This window comes from Halichoerus grypus, chromosome 14 (assembly GCF_964656455.1).
Source record: "Halichoerus grypus chromosome 14, mHalGry1.hap1.1, whole genome shotgun sequence".
NCBI lineage: Eukaryota > Metazoa > Chordata > Mammalia > Carnivora > Phocidae > Halichoerus > Halichoerus grypus.
Window position 1 is genome coordinate 93731125 of NC_135725.1, and position 15103 is coordinate 93746227.

General features: G+C 51.8%; 1 protein-coding gene across 9 annotated transcripts in view; it reads left to right on the top strand.

Moving 5' to 3' along the window:
* Window positions 1-15103, top strand: part of EHMT1 (euchromatic histone lysine methyltransferase 1) — a 137827-nt gene that overhangs the window by 95456 nt on the left and 27268 nt on the right. For all 9 annotated transcript variants that reach the window (XM_036064983.2, XM_078062102.1, XM_078062103.1 and 6 more), the window contains 6 exons: window positions 3143-3286; window positions 4623-4849; window positions 5616-5789; window positions 7001-7083; window positions 8196-8302; window positions 13834-13956. In XM_036064983.2, the coding sequence (XP_035920876.2) occupies window positions 3143-3286; window positions 4623-4849; window positions 5616-5789; window positions 7001-7083; window positions 8196-8302; window positions 13834-13956 (858 nt within the window). The remainder of the gene's footprint in view (window positions 1-3142; window positions 3287-4622; window positions 4850-5615; window positions 5790-7000; window positions 7084-8195; window positions 8303-13833; window positions 13957-15103) is intronic.

Genomic DNA, 15103 nt, shown 5'->3' on the forward strand with positions numbered 1-15103 from the left:
CGTGTGCCCAGTACTCACATAAGCACCTAGCTTTCCTTGGATTACTGTCTGCACCCTTTTACTTTTCACCTGTCTTTGTCTTTAAAGTGGATTTCTTTAGTCTCTGTTCTTGAATCTTGTTCAGATCATCCCCACCTCATGCGTTGTTGCTGTAGTTGGGCTACGATCTAACGTCCTCATGGTGTTAGGGTTAATGTCATCCGTTACTCATTTTTCTCTCTTTTTTGTCTTTTGGATTGAATTTTTTTATGATTCCAGTTTATTCCACTGTTGGCTTTATTATGTGCGTCTTCTGATGTCTGCGGGGACTGCCCTGGGGTTTACGGCACACGTCTGTACCTTGTTCTGGTGTTCTGGTGACATGGTGTAAGGGTCTTACGGTAACGTGGTCCCAAATTCTCCCTCCCAGCTTTTGTCATGCGTTTTAATTTCATATGTACCACAGGGTATTGCTGTTATTTTTGCTTTAAATAGTTGTCTTTCAGATTGCTTAAACATCAAAGTAGTCTTTGGTTGACTTTCATTTAGACCCTACCCCAGGACCGCCCCCACTCTGTTGAGTCGGAGCCCCGGATGCGGCTGTCCTAGCCGCCCCCGCGCGCAGCTCGGTGCCGACAGTGAGTGCTCTCACTTCCGTGGGCCTGGAAACGTCTCTGTTCTGCCTTCGTCTGGGGAGGTATTTTCATGGGCGTAGAACTCTCAGCACCTGCAAAGACTGCTGCTGTGTCAGCTTCCATGGTTTCTGACGAGGATGCTGGCCGCCCTTCCTATCTTTCCCCTGCTGTGATGTTGAGTTTTTCTTCGGCTGCTCCAGGGTTTTCTCCTGTCTCTGGGCCTGGGTGCCATGGTTTGGCTATCTTTCTCTTTCGATGCTTATCCTCCTTCAGTCTCTCTGAGCCTCTCGGACTTTGATCTGTCGCCTGCTTGTCCCCGAGCCTTCTCGCCTGGCAGCCCTTAACTTCTTGGCCTGGCTGTCCTCCCCTGTCTGGCACTCTGGTCATATGTACGTCAGCTTATGTGATACTGTCTCAGCCGGTGGGTGTTCTGCTTTTTTCTGTTTCTATTTTAGGTTTGGGTTAATTACATTGACATTTTTCAATTCAGTAATTTCTTCCTTGTGGAGTATGTTCACGAGCCAGTCATATGCATTTATTTGTTCCCATATTTTTTATTTCTACCGTTTTTATTTGACTTTCTAACATTCCTGGTGTGCTTGTGCGGCATCGGGCCACCTCCCAGTCTCCTTGTGTGGCCTGCTCTGGCTCTTGGCCGTGTGCTCAGACTCCCGAGCAGATCCCCTCAGCTGCAGCACCTCTGCCGCTTTGGACCAAATGATTCTCTGTGCAGGATCATCCTGTTTGTAGTCAGATGTTTAGCAGCATCTCCTTTCCTGCTTGTGACAACTGTAAATGTCCACGATGTTGTTAGATGTCAGCTTGACTGCGTGTCAGGAACAGAATTCCTGCTGTTTGCCCATGCCAGCTCTTCACGCTGGTTCTCCCGGTCTCCCTCCCCTGGGACGGCCACTTTGACCTCTTTGAAATTTTCCTTGTATTTTAAATTTTTTTCCCATAGTTTTACATAACCCTCTTTTCTGCTGTCATTTCTTGACTGTCTACGTAAGAGATCCTGCCTGTTGGTTTCTGACTGTGGCGGAGGTGCTCTCCTTTCTCATTACCTCACCTGCAGTTTGCATTCTGTCTTCATTTTTGGTTAAAACTGTATTTGTGGTTTTCATAACACACTATGGAAATGCTCACAGCTGAGCCAGTGGCATGCTTGGATTACATTTCTTCTGCTAAACAACTTTTTATTTTCCTGAGTTAATGATTTTCTCATTTTTTATTTTCTGTGTACCTATTACAAATGCAGTCCTAGATCGATGGAATTGCTCATTTCTGTAGGCATTTTCAGTGCATCAAGTCTGTCTGGGTCACAACTTTCTCGTCTTGGTTGTACGTAACCATCAGTGGCTTCTCGCGGAAGGTTGCTGGGGGTTAAATATCGGAGACTTTGTACTCTGGAAGTGCTTTCTGTCAGTCAGAGCTCCGAGTTGGACACGTTTCCTTCTTATATTGGGATTGCTCTTTGTCCTGTTGCGCGGTGCTCGCCGCACGGCTGGGCTGCTTCCTCCTTGGCGTCCCGCTGCCTGGCCGGGAGCACGCCGGTGCCCGGCGGCCGCCGCCCCCCACACAGGCAGGGACGAGCGCATCCTTCCAGTTGGTGTACCCTTGCCTTCTCTCCGTTTTACCTTTATTTTAGGTCCCCTAGATGGAGCCTCCAGTTTTCTTCTCCATTTTCCAAATTTTTGTCTGTTTGCTTCACTTTCAGAAAATTCCCCATCTTTCTTCCAGCACTTCTGTGGGGATTTCCCTTTCTTCCACCTTAATTCTAATTCTTGAGAGCTCATTTTTCCCCAAGCGTGTCTTCCTTGTAGCCTCCCGTTCCAGTGTGGGAATGGCCACGAAGTCTGTTTCTTTAGGGGCACTGGTGACAGTTTCCTACACACTCTCCCGCCCTAGCTTGTGCTCCTCAGACGGCTTCTGATTTCCGCTTGGTAGCTTTAGTCTCTGTGCTTTTGTCTTTGCTTCTCCCACTGGAGTACACGTTGGTCGGGGAAGGTGGGTCTGCACCTTGCTGTTCGCTGAGTCTGCGTCACTTGGTGGGGGTGGGGGGCACCGTCGGCTGAGCAGTTGCAGGGCAGGTCATGGGGCGCCTGCTCAGAGGCCCGAGGCCGCTGTGGGGGTACACCTGAGCCACACTCGCCCACTGTCTGCAACTAACCTGTAGCCCTTTGTCTGGTGTTTCGCTCTGGCTGCCCTGACCACTTGCGGGGCTCCATGGATTCACAGGACGTTCCACTGATGGCCCCCGACGTCCTTCCTCTCTGGCCTGGTGTATGTCCATTTGTCCTCCGTACCTGGCCTACACCCCAGCTTGCCCTGGATGTTTCCTCGATTCGCCCAGTGAACCACCTGCGGCAGACCCTCTGACCCTGCATGCGGCCACCTGTCAGGCTCACTGTTCTGTTCTGGCGACTCGTAGAGGACGGAGCCCCCAGAGTCCGCCTTGGACTCGCATCTGCCCCTCCCCCCCAGCCCCCGACGGCTCTGTTGCTGACCCTGGTCTTGTGTGATTACAGCTGGGCAGGTGCACCAACAGCGTGGTCAAGCATGAGCTAATGCGCCCATCCAGCAAAGCCCCGCTCTTGGTGCTTTGTGAAGACCACCGGGGCCGGATGGTGAAGCACCAGTGCTGTCCCGGCTGTGGCTACTTCTGCACAGCGGTAAGTGCCCCGCTCAGTGCCCCGCTCAGTGCCCAGCTCAGTGCCCAGCTCAGTGCCCAGCTCGCCGTGCGGTCCCCGGCTCAGCAGGCTCACGCCACTGCTCCCTCCCTCCCTCCCCTGGCCCACCGTTGTAGCAGACACCTCCCAGCAGCTCCCTGGTCTGGGGCCTGCCTGGACGCCCCTCCCCACGATACACTCTCCTCTTGCTTCGTGTGAGCCTGCAGCCTCCCGGGGACAGCTGGGACGCGGGGGGCAGGCGCCTCAGCCCCCCTCCTCCTGCTCACTGTGTCTGAACACACCGCGGCCTTGCTCCTGGGCAGGGCCTGCCTGCCTCTTCTTCTGCTTTGCCGTCATCTCTTGGTTTTAGGGTCTTCTCTGTCAGTTACTTCATTCCACACATACCCATGCCTAGGGTGCCCATCAGAACGCGGGGGTCCCTGCAGTTCGCTTGGCCCACAGCTGAGCAACCGCGTGGGTCAGGAGCCTCTCTGCAGTGGCTGCTCTTGGGATTTCACCTGTGTGCCGTTTGTTGTCTTCCACATCCTTGTTGCTTCTCCTGGAAAAGAGGGAGACTGCTTCTCTGGGTCCAGTGACCCTTAGCTCCCAGCAAGGGCGCACTACTCTCACTGCTTCTCGTCGTGCTGGGGGTTTACCTCCTTGGTGCCGCCGGCGAGTCCTTTTTTGAGGCCATCGGGTTTGCCTGAAGTGCCCCCCGGCGATGCTGGGTCACCTCTGCAGAACACTGTCCCTCCTCTCTGTTCCGAGTTTCTCTTTCCTGGATTGTCCTCTGGGGGTCCTTCTTGGGACCTGGTTTTCTGTGCAGTCTCTTCTCGGGTTAGAACAGCCGGAGAGTGAGGCCTTGGCCTCCTGGGGTGTGGGGGGCAGTCACGTGGCTTCTCCCCACTTTGCTCACTCTCTTTAGAGCAGCAGTGGAGCAGGGTGGGGGTCGTCTGGGTGGCTCAGTCAGTTAAGCATTTGCCTCTTGGCTTCAGCTCAGGTCACGATCCCAGGGTTGTGGGATTGAACCCCAATCAGGCTCCGCACTCGGCGTGGATTCTGCTTGAGAGTCTCTCCCTCTCCCTCTGCCCCTCCTGCTCTTGCTGTCTCTCTCTCAAATAAATAAATCTTCAAAAAACAAAGCAGGGGCACGTGTGGACACACCACAGACATAGGACATGGGTCTCCTGCTTACCTAGCCAGGGACTGGGAGCCCCGACTGGCCTCTGGGCCCTCAGCCCCCACACCACATTCACAGGCAGGTTCAGTAGCACTTTGTCTACTTTCATGCATGTTAGCCGTAATTTTAAACAGTGATTTCTAGTCTTCCCGTTTTCAGGGTAATTTTATGGAGTGTCAGCCTGAGAGCAGCATCTCTCACCGCTTTCACAAAGACTGTGCCTCTCGAGTCAATAATGCCAGCTACTGTCCCCACTGTGGGGAGGAGATCTCCAAGGCCAAAGAGGTGACCATCGCAAAAGCGGACACGACCTCCACCGTGACGCTGGCCCCCGGGCAGGACAAGAGCTCCTTGGTGGAGGGCAGGGCTGACACGACCACGGGCAGGTATGCGCCCAGTGCAGCCTCGGTCAGCTCCCCTGGAGACCCGTGTGTCTCTTAAGTGCTGACCCCTGCATGTGTGTGTGCACGTGTCCTCTGCGCCTGCGAGAGTGTCTGTATGTCCGTGCACGTCTGTGCCCCCACACACCCGTGCATCTGTTGCATGCGAGTATAATATGAAACATTAGCTCTAGCTTGTACAGTCAGTCATATTTTGAAGGCCCTGGCTAAATGAAAAAAGAATTTTGTTAAGGGAAGGGTTCATATTGGGAATATATAACATAATAAATATCACACTGATAGAAAAGTAATACTTCGTCGAAGGCTGTTTAAAAGAGCCTTGAATTGTAGACGTATCAAACTGAATATTGGGAGGAGGCCGAATCCTTCTTGTTCTGTATTAACCCTGCTAATCTATAAATGAATGTAACATGCCTTGAATCAGGTTTCCGGGAGGATTTCCTCCCACTGGCAAGAGCAGTGGGTTTGATAGCTCCAACTGGGAAGTTCATTCACAAAAGCAAACTTGAACGTGGTCCTGGAAACCCTGGAAAAGTTGCCCTTTTGCTTTGAATGTCACTTTCTTTCTGGGAATTTGCCCTGAACTGGACTTTGATCCAAGGACTGAACAGAGAGCGAGTCTGGAGCTGTTTTCACGCTCAGCTGGAAGGGTCCAAGTGAATCATGTTCTGTGTTTTCGTTGGTCTCCACAAGAAGTGGAGTTTTTCACGTGTCTACAATTCAGCATATCATTTGTTTCCTACCCCTGAAGCACTGCTGGACCACCGCTCTTGGAGGACGGCAAGCCGCAGGGCACAGCCCCCCAGGCAGCCGAGGGCTTCGACCTCACGGGGCCTGCCGGGCTGGTGAAGCCGGCCCCCGGCCTTTCCCAGGGACCAGGGAAGGAGACCTTGGAAAGTGCTCTGATCGCTCTGGACTCGGAAAAGTAAGAACCAGTCTGCGTTTTCAGACGTGGCTCAGGGCCTGACCCACTGACATCTGCCCATCTGGACATTTCTTCCTGCAGATTTCTCTTCCCTCCGTGTCAGCCACTGGGCCGTTTGCACCCGTACGTCTGGAAACCCCCCAGTGCTTCCAATGCCGCCATGGTCGCACTTCCTAAGAGTCTGCACCCCGTGCGGCACCCCCTGACGGTCACTGGGCTCCCCCACAGGGACACGGTGCATTCCCAAAGAGGTCACTGTAACGTTCTTCAGCTTTTTGATAAATGGTTTCAGCAGGACAATTCACATATTTTTACACTATTTCAGGAAATTATTGCAAGTTGTCCATTACACTAAGAGCAAAAGATGACTTCTTTGAAGTCATAAGTGAGGACAGTCCTTGTGAGGCTTTTACAAACATTTCCCTTGGATATTGTTGACCCCCTGGTGTTGACTTCAGGACATAAGAGCAAATGCCACTTGGCTCATTCCTCATCTGTGAAATGAAGGGTTGGATCAAGTGGCTGTTCAGGCTCACCTGCCAACTCTCAGATAGTGTAGCCCTGCATCAGGGCCCCGAGTCTGTGACCTGTGAGCCAGGCAGGTATCCTCTCCCAGGGAAGCCCACTGGCCTAGTTCACCAGGGCCTCAGGCCAGGCCACATGCCCTCCCTTGGGGCAGCACGCCTCTCTGCCGGAAGGGGCGTATGTCATGGTGCTCTCGATTAGGGGAGGCTCAGGTGTTAGGACACGCTGCCCGTCCCCCATAGTTTCCCTCTCTTGGTCTCCAGCCTCATCTGTGGCCCTGACGTTAGGGTGACTGGGGGTCCCCCTGCCCCGCTCACCAGGCCCAGACCACATACTGCTGCAGGGGGCGGGCTGGGCCAGGGGGACCACGCTGCCCCTGCCACCTCAGGGCCTCCCTGGACCCCATGCTGCAAAGATGGTTCGCTCTGTTGTCACAGTACACAGAAGCCTCAGGAACCATTCTCCTGCTGTGGATGAAGAAGGTAGTTGCTCGTTTTTGTTGTTTTTTTCCTGTGGGATGCCTGAGCCTGGTGAGTTTGGTGCCCCGACCCTGAGGCATCAGCAGGTAGACTTCCGCAGGCCTTCCCATCCTGCAGCGTGCTTCTGCGCATCTGCGGCCGTGGCCCGTGGGCTGGGAGCCCGGTGGGGCCACCTGGTGGTCACAGCTGTCCGTGCTTTCCCCACAGACCCAAGAAGCTTCGCTTCCACCCGAAGCAGCTGTACTTCTCCGCCAGGCAAGGAGAGCTGCAGAAGGTGCTGCTCATGCTGGGTAAGCAGCCGCACGTCCGCTGGGGCCCGCTACCTGTCCCTGGGCCCCGGGGCCGGTAGTAGTTTGTTATCTTTCCTTAGGAGCTGGGTCTCATTTTTTTCTTTATCTGTCTCTCATTTCTCTGACCTGGGCCCAGTGGTGTTCATCCTGTGCATGATGTTCATATTCTGTTATTCGTGATAATAGAAATATTTTCTATGAATTTCGCATTTTAAAAGAGGAATTAGGTGTACGATTAAATTAAGAGAAGATGTAGATTCAGAAAAAGGAAGATGAGTGAGCTGGGGCCGACTGGGCACTGGTGGCAGGAGGGCAGGTGCCAGGCCTGTGCTGGTGGAAGCCAGCTGTGGGCAGATCAAGACGCTGTACGTGCGTCTCAGGGCTGACGCGCCTGCCGGTGCTTTCAGACCCTCCCCAGCTCTGCTCCAGCAAGGAAGGGGCAGTAATTCGATTCTGAGCTCGCAGCTTGAGGCTTTGTTTCTCTGGGTTCAAAAGAGTGATTAAAAATCCCTTCACTTGACAGTCAAAGAAGAAACTCAACGATTTATTCCAAAAATGTAAGTTATTTAATGTTGACCAAAATGGCAGTTTTAGGTGTTTCCCCCCAGGCTTGGTAGGGTGCTGAGGTTGCCTGGCTGCTCTGTGGCCGGTCTGTCAGCCGATTGTCCGCGTCAGGCCTGCTGGGATCATGTGCACCAGGTCACGTGTGTGTGAGGCTGCCCCGTGGGCCTGTTGTCCTTGAGCTTAGCAGGTGCCCCCGGCCTAGAGGGAAGGCTGAGAGCAGGAGTGCTTGAAAACACAGAAGGAACCCCAGAGAAACTCTGGGAGCCCTTGAGTGAGACAAGGGCAGTGAGTGAAGGGATTCATGTTGTTAGGTGGTTCCTGGCAATAGACCCACATGGTGAATTTTGTGTGAAACTAGCGTACTTCTTTTGAATCTTCCAGCGTGTTTGGAGCCTGGCTTCACTGTTACCTAGACTCGGGATGGTGTTGTGTGATGCTGGATCTCGGTGGTCGTCCACATGTGCTTTTATCAGCCTTTGTGACCACCCTAAAGTGGTGGGAACCAGAGGCTGCTTCCGAGATAATCGGTGAAACCTTTTTGTTGACAGTTGACGGGATCGACCCCAACTTCAAGATGGAACACCAGAGCAAGCGCTCCCCACTGCACGCCGCCGCGGAGGCCGGCCACGTGGACATCTGCCACATGCTGATTCAGGTCGGATGCACGGCTCTCCACAGAGCCCTCCACCCACTCCCTCTTGTCTTTGTTGAGTGAAATAAAATGGGATTCATAATTTAGAGAGCTAGAAAGTCTTACAGCACTTCCTGGCTCCAAGAGAAAACCAGCGTTTCTGTCCCCCCAGTCCTGGCCCTGATGTCAGTCCAGCAGCCGCTTCTCTGGCTCTGTCTAGACTTGTCGTCTTTGTTCCCGTTCTACATTCAGGTTTCAGTATTCATTACTGACTTTGGAGCGTGGAAAGGCTTGGCCCTGGCTCACATACCACCCCCCCACCCCACCCCAGTCCTCCCCATTTGATCATGTCCCCATGTTGCTGAGATCAGTGGGAGCCCTTGTGGGCCGTGGCGCATACGAGAGCCGTAATTGTCAAGTGCTCCTGTCATCTCTTGGCCTCCTGCTGATTCATCCCTAACCCTCCGAACAGACCGCCTCTTGTCTCCGTGTCACCTGGAAGCCCTGTTGCTTGCTTCCCATGTCCTCTTTCTCTGGGCCACCCCTTCCCTGACCCTGGCCCTGTGTTGGGTCCCCTGTCTGCTGGAGACCACGTTTTCAGTCTGATCCTTTATCTCCAATGCTTCAGGAAATTTCCTTCAGTCCACTGGTCTGAAATCCCACTGTGGTGCAGTGGTCTTTTGACTCCTTTGGGGCATTTGGTGTGTCCTTTCAGTGTAGACATTCCTGTCCCTTGTTCTGGGGTTTCTGGATGCCACCTTCCCGTCTGCCCTCTGGAGCCCCCGTTCATGTTAGTCCTTATGGACTCATCTCTGGTCTTCGCTTCCTGCTGTGCACCTGCTCTGCATTTCCCGTTCCACTTGCTGGGCAGTGTTCTTGACCTCACCCTCCAGCTCCTCTGGGGAATTTTAATCTGTGCAGTCACATCTTGAGGTCCAGAGTCCTTGCTTGCTCCCCGAGAGTTCCTTTTTTGTACCTCTGCTCTTCCCTTGTTCCTTTGAAGGTATTACAGTAATTTTGAAGTTTTATGCTGCTCTCTTCGTTTTGGTCTTTCTTTTTTAAAGGTTTTCCTCAGATGCCTGATGATTCCTGTTTGTTCACATCTGAAGTACTAAAATGCTGGTGGGGGGTCCCTGCCTTCTCCCTTTCGGGTACCCCGCAGACACTGCTGGCTGGAGAGGGGCACATGTGGGCTGTCTCCTGCTTGCGCCTCTGTGGGAGCTAGAGTGCCGACGGCCAGAGTGCCGGGGCTGCTCCCCTCCCTCAGCCTCGCGTGTGTGTCTTCTGTCTTGACGCCACAGCTTCTGGTGTGTCCCCACTCACCTGGAGTGCTTTCTTGTTCTGACCGGTGCTGATGGAAGCAGCAGCTGTGGGCGGAGCAGTTTGCAATCGCGTCGACGTGTGCGTGCGTCTCTTTTACAGTAGACACACCTGTTAGTGTAGATTTCTAACTCCCTCTCGTGCCAAAGAGCCTCTGATTTGGATGTATCTTGTTAAGTAGCATGTTGCTAGATTTTTTAAAAGCTCAGTCTGATAACCGTGGTATTTTAATAGGAATTTTTAGTCTAGATAATATTTACTGTAATTTCTGTCATTTAAATATATTTCTGATGTTTTATTTTGTTGTTTTGATTCTTAGTCCTTTCAAACAGATATGTTTTTTTAATCTCCTTTGTTGCCTTCTTTTGGGTTGATATTTGCTTCAATCATCTCATTTCCTTTCTCTTTACTCACGTGGAGGCTGTAGACTCTTCTTTCTTGCCTCCAGAGGTCACTCTGTGATCTGGTTTGCAGGTGTCATGTCCTCCGTCTTTAGACAGGCAAGATGAGGGAGCTGCAGATGCCAAGTTGGGGGGAGAAGGCCTTGCACTGGATTGGTGAGCTTGAGCCATTTCGGTGGGGAGGCCCATGGAGGCCTCGGGTGCGAGTTCAAGGAGAAGCCTGGCAGGACTCGGGGGCAGCCGAGAGGGCTGCTCAGAGTGGTCCTGCAAGGGATGGTTCTTGGCGGTGACTGTGGTGGGTGGCTGATCTGACGGAGAATGAGCTCATTGGAGAGAAGTCAAGGGCAGCGGGCATGGTCATCGAAGCAGTGACCACGGGTGCTAGTGCTCTGAGAGGGAGAGGGCTGGGGGTCAGCACTCCAGGGGGACCGCTGTCTCGTCCCCGTTGCGAGGAGGGCATGGACGTGCTTTGTACTTTTGCGAGGGTGGACTGGAGGCCCAGTGCTGTGTGGGACTGTTGCAGGACAGGGGTGAGGCAGGAGGTGGGGCAGGGTCACCCTGATGGTCCTGTGGGCTGCGTTGGGTGAGGGGCTGCCCAGGCTTCTCCTCATCTCAGCGGCCAGTGTGGGGGCTTCTTGGGAGACGTTGCTGGTTGTTTTCTTTCACTTTGTTTAAGGAATGATTCCACTGTCTTCCAGCTTCTGTGCTTTCTTTTGGGAAGTTAGCTTTGAAAGGGCTTGTTTTCTCTTTGGCCTTTTTTTTTTTTTTTTTTTTTTTTACCGTTAAAGTGTGTGTGTGTCTAAGATGCATACAGAAAAGTTCTTAACATGTAAACGTCCTGTTAATAAATAATCGTGAAGGGCACCCACCTCAGCCCAGGTCAGGACACAGCCCTGCCCATGCCCCCTGGAGGGGATGGCTCTCCAGGCTCTCACAGCCTCGGTCTCTGCATCTCTCTGGTTTGATCACCATGTGGCTTACCTGTGTCTGCCTCCCCGCTTTATGCTCATCGAGTCACGCAGTAGGAATTCTAGTGTGTCTTCTTTTCAGTCCAAGAGCAGAAACCCTACTCGTGCCTGTGAGCACGGGGGTGGGGGGGCAGTGTGCCTGTGCTCTGGTCTGGTCCTGCCCCTCCTGCCCTCGTGTGAGGCACCGTCCTGGGAAAGCCGAGAGCTCAGGAGCTCTTGCCGTTCTGCAGCTTCTCTGTGTCTTAAACTGTTGCAAAATAAAATGTGACTTACTGGGGAAACCAGCCCTTTCTAGTGTTCTCTGTGACCCTCTGTGCTGACCTGATGTCGATGGCCCAGGCTGCTCACTCCCTGAGCTTGGGAGCCTGTGATTATGAGTATTTTTCTACTTTTAGAACCTGAGCTGCTTTCCTGAGATTCCCCAGGAAAGAGGTGGGGTGGGTTTTTCTAGTTTTCCCTGAATCCAAGGGTGTTGTTTCTAGGAGGTTCAGCTTTGGTGGGGTGTCTCTCACCCCACACCGTCCACTAGGCAGGCTCTGGCTCTGCACCCTCTCCCCAGCCCCAAAGCGGCACTGAAGCTGCTGACTGGGGTTGCTAGCCCACACTCTTCTGGGTTCCTGTGCTCTCGGGGTTTGAGGAACGTTCCCTCACAGCCAGAAGCGCCTGTGAAGAGCAGTTTTGAGATCTTTCCATCCTGTTTAACTTCCATCCTGAGGCCTCACTGGAAACAGCTCTTGTTTCGTTTGGGCCCTGGCCCGCTGCCACATGTGGCCATTTGGATTTAAATGACAAAATTAAACGGAAGGAAGTATGTACTCCTTAGGCACTGAGCGGCGTTCCCCATGCTCAGGGGCTGTGTGGTCAGGGTGCTCTGCTGGTCTCGGATGCAGATGCAGCACATCCAGCTCCAGCAGTTCATGCCGGCCTTTGGCCAGCCCTGGGGACGTCCGCGGTCTGAGCATCCCTGCCACTGGTCATTCATGACAGCTGCCCTGGGTCCAGATGCAGGTCACCTCCCTCTGCTCCCCAACTCTAGGGTGCCCCGTTGCCTTGTCCTCCTTGCGTGAGTGTTCTGCTGTGTCTGTGGTTGCCGTCTGTCGGGAGCCTGTGAGGTGTTTCCTAACAGAGAAAGGTGTATGTTCTGTTAGTCACAGAGCCCAGAGGAGAGGGACAGAGCCACACCTGTTGCACTGACCTCTGAGCTCGAGGACCTGCCGTGGCCTGCATACACCTCATGCGGTGCATGCACGCACCTTGCACACCCACACGGGGTCTTGCACACTCTGCACGGTCACACAGGGAGGTTTTGGGGAACGTGTGGGGGTTGGGGCCTGCCTGGTGTCCAGCACTTGGGCTATGGTGTGTCTGTCCTGGAGTCTGTACTAAGTCCATCCTGCTGGACGAACTGGGACTTTTCCCTTAAGACCCACTTTCCTGTTCTCACCATTCTCTCTGGTGGGAATCCCATCAGTCACGTGGGGACCTCCTGGTTTGACTTGCTCTCCTCTGTCTTCTCCCCCGGCTCAAGGTTCTCAGGGATTCTTTGGCTTTGTCTCTCAGTCTTCCCTACCTTTTCCTGGTGACGATCACTTTCTTCTGGGCCAACGTTTGTGGTGTCAGTTCTGGTGTGTGTCTGTGTGTCCCTATGAGGGCCTCTGTCACTTGTTGCCCCTGATTTCGGATGGGCACACTGGGAATCGCTCGTGGGTCCTCAGGGCCTGGTCTGACCCTGCTCTAAGTGAAGGTCAGGGGCCTGGTTCTCTGACCCCTGACCTTCTGTTAGTGCCTGGTCTTCAGCTCTGCCTGTGGTCCCCAGCCCCATCCTGCCCTCTGAAATTTGCCAGAAGACGTTCAGGATTCCCCGAACCACCTCAGTCCCCTGGTTTCCCTGTGTACTACTCTGGATCTATTTAAAAATCTTTTAACTCATTTTGTTCCTTTTGTTTTTAACTACAAACAGTAAAAACAATACTATTCTTAGCCTTTTCCTGATAAATACTTATTTTATAAACTAAATACTAGCTTTTGGTACATTAGTTTAAGAAATTGGGCAGTTTTACCCCCACGGGGAAAGGGTTTTAATTGTGAGACATCCAGTTTGCTTTTAGCACACAACATGTTTCAAAATTGGACCTTCTTCTTAAGTTTCAAACAGACTGAAGTTTATCTAAGCATACTTGCTAGACCATTAGTTTTCCAAGTACATAGTCTATTGGAAGAATTAGAAATTGCTTCAAAATACATAATATTGGGAATCAGCTTTTATTCTGTTTATTTTGGGAAGCATTAAAACAGCCAGAGAAAGAGGTCACTGAGTCAGGATGTCCCTGTGGTCACTGTAGGCCAGGTCACTGCCCGCCTTCTGGCCCAGCCTTGCTGAGCAGCCCCCTCCACATCCCTCTTTGCCTGCTTTATTTTATTTTATTTTTAAAAGATTTTATTTATTTTTGAGAGAGCGTGCACACACAAATGGGGGGAGGGGTGGAGGGAGAAGCAGACTCGCCACTGAGCAAGGAGCCCGATGCGGGACTCTGAGCGGAAGGCAGACACTTAACTGACTGAGCCACCCAGGTGCCCCCTCCTTTTCCTGCTTTAGAAGGTTATCACTTCTCATTTCTAAAAGTACTGTCACTAATGTGCTGTAAACATTCTCTGTCAAGAAAATGCTCTTCTTGAACTGAAGGTTTGACGCTAGTAGAACAATCATGTCTTTGATTTCAGTTCTGAAGACTCAGTTACAGTCATTAGAAACGATACTAGCATAGCTCGTGAGATCTTTCAGCTCGCAAGTGTCTGAAGTGTCTGAATGCCAGGTGGGGGCTGCAGTGGGAGCTCTCTACGCACCTGAACTGTCCGGTTTCACTAGGCGGGCGCGAATATTGACACCTGCTCAGAAGACCAGAGAACCCCACTGATGGAAGCAGCAGAAAATAACCATTTAGATGCCGTGAAGTACCTCATCAAGGCCGGGGCCCTCGTGGATCCTAAGGTACGCATTCCTGTTGTGTGTAGAAATGTTTTAGAAAGATGAGCAGGGGCCAGTTGCTTGTTGGAACGTCTTTAGGAATTGGTAGCCATCAAACATCCACCTATTTGTCTGGAAGTAGTTATTAGTTCACCTTGCTTGGTTACCAGTTTATTTGAGAAAATACTAGTGAACACTGGATCTCTTGTGCCTCACAATAGACAAAGCCGCGAATAAGGAGTTTGCCATGCAGAGGTCTCTAGCTTCCTTCATTTTGGACACTTTCCCTCTTCTGACTTCCACTTGGAGCAATTAGCCACCCCCCCAAAAAAAGCATCCAAATTGGGAAAGAAGTAAAATGAGCTCTGTTCATAAATGGTATGATTTTATATGTAGAAAATCCTAAAGAATCCACACAAAAAAATCTAGAACTAATAAATACATGCAGAAAAGTTGTAAGATACAAAATACAGAAGCATCAGTTGTATCTCTGTACACTTGAGATGAACTATCCAAAAAGGAAATTAAGAATTCCATTTATAATAGCATCAAGAAGAGTAAAGTGTAAGGAATAAACTTAACCAAGGGGACAAAAGACTTGTACCCGGAAAACCACAAAACATTGCTGAAAGAGATGAAAGAAGACGTAAGTATGTGGAAACGCGTCCCGTGTGCGTGGGTTGGAAGACTGAACATTGTTGAAGCACCTGGACACCCGGGGCGAACCACAGAGTCAGTGCGATCCCTGTCAAAATCCCAATGCCATTTTTTACAGATAGAGAAAAACCAATCCTGAAATTCATACGGATCTCAGGGACCCTGAACAGCAAAACAGTCTTGCAGAAGAACAGAGCTGGAGGCCTCACGCTTCCTGACTTCCAAACCTACTAGAAAGCTACAGCAATCAACACAGCGCGGTGCTGACATGAAGACAGACGTACAGACCCTGGGAGAGAAGGGCCCAGAAACGGACCCTCACCGATATAAAACGGTTCTCGGCAGGGTGCCAAGATCATTCAGTGGGAGGAAAGGGCAGTCTTTTTAACAAATGGTGCCGGGAAAATGGGATCTCCACATGTCAAAGAATGCAGTTGGGCCCTTCCTTTACACCGTATTTAGATATTTACTCAAAATGGATCAAAGACCTAAACGTAACAGATAAAAACATAAA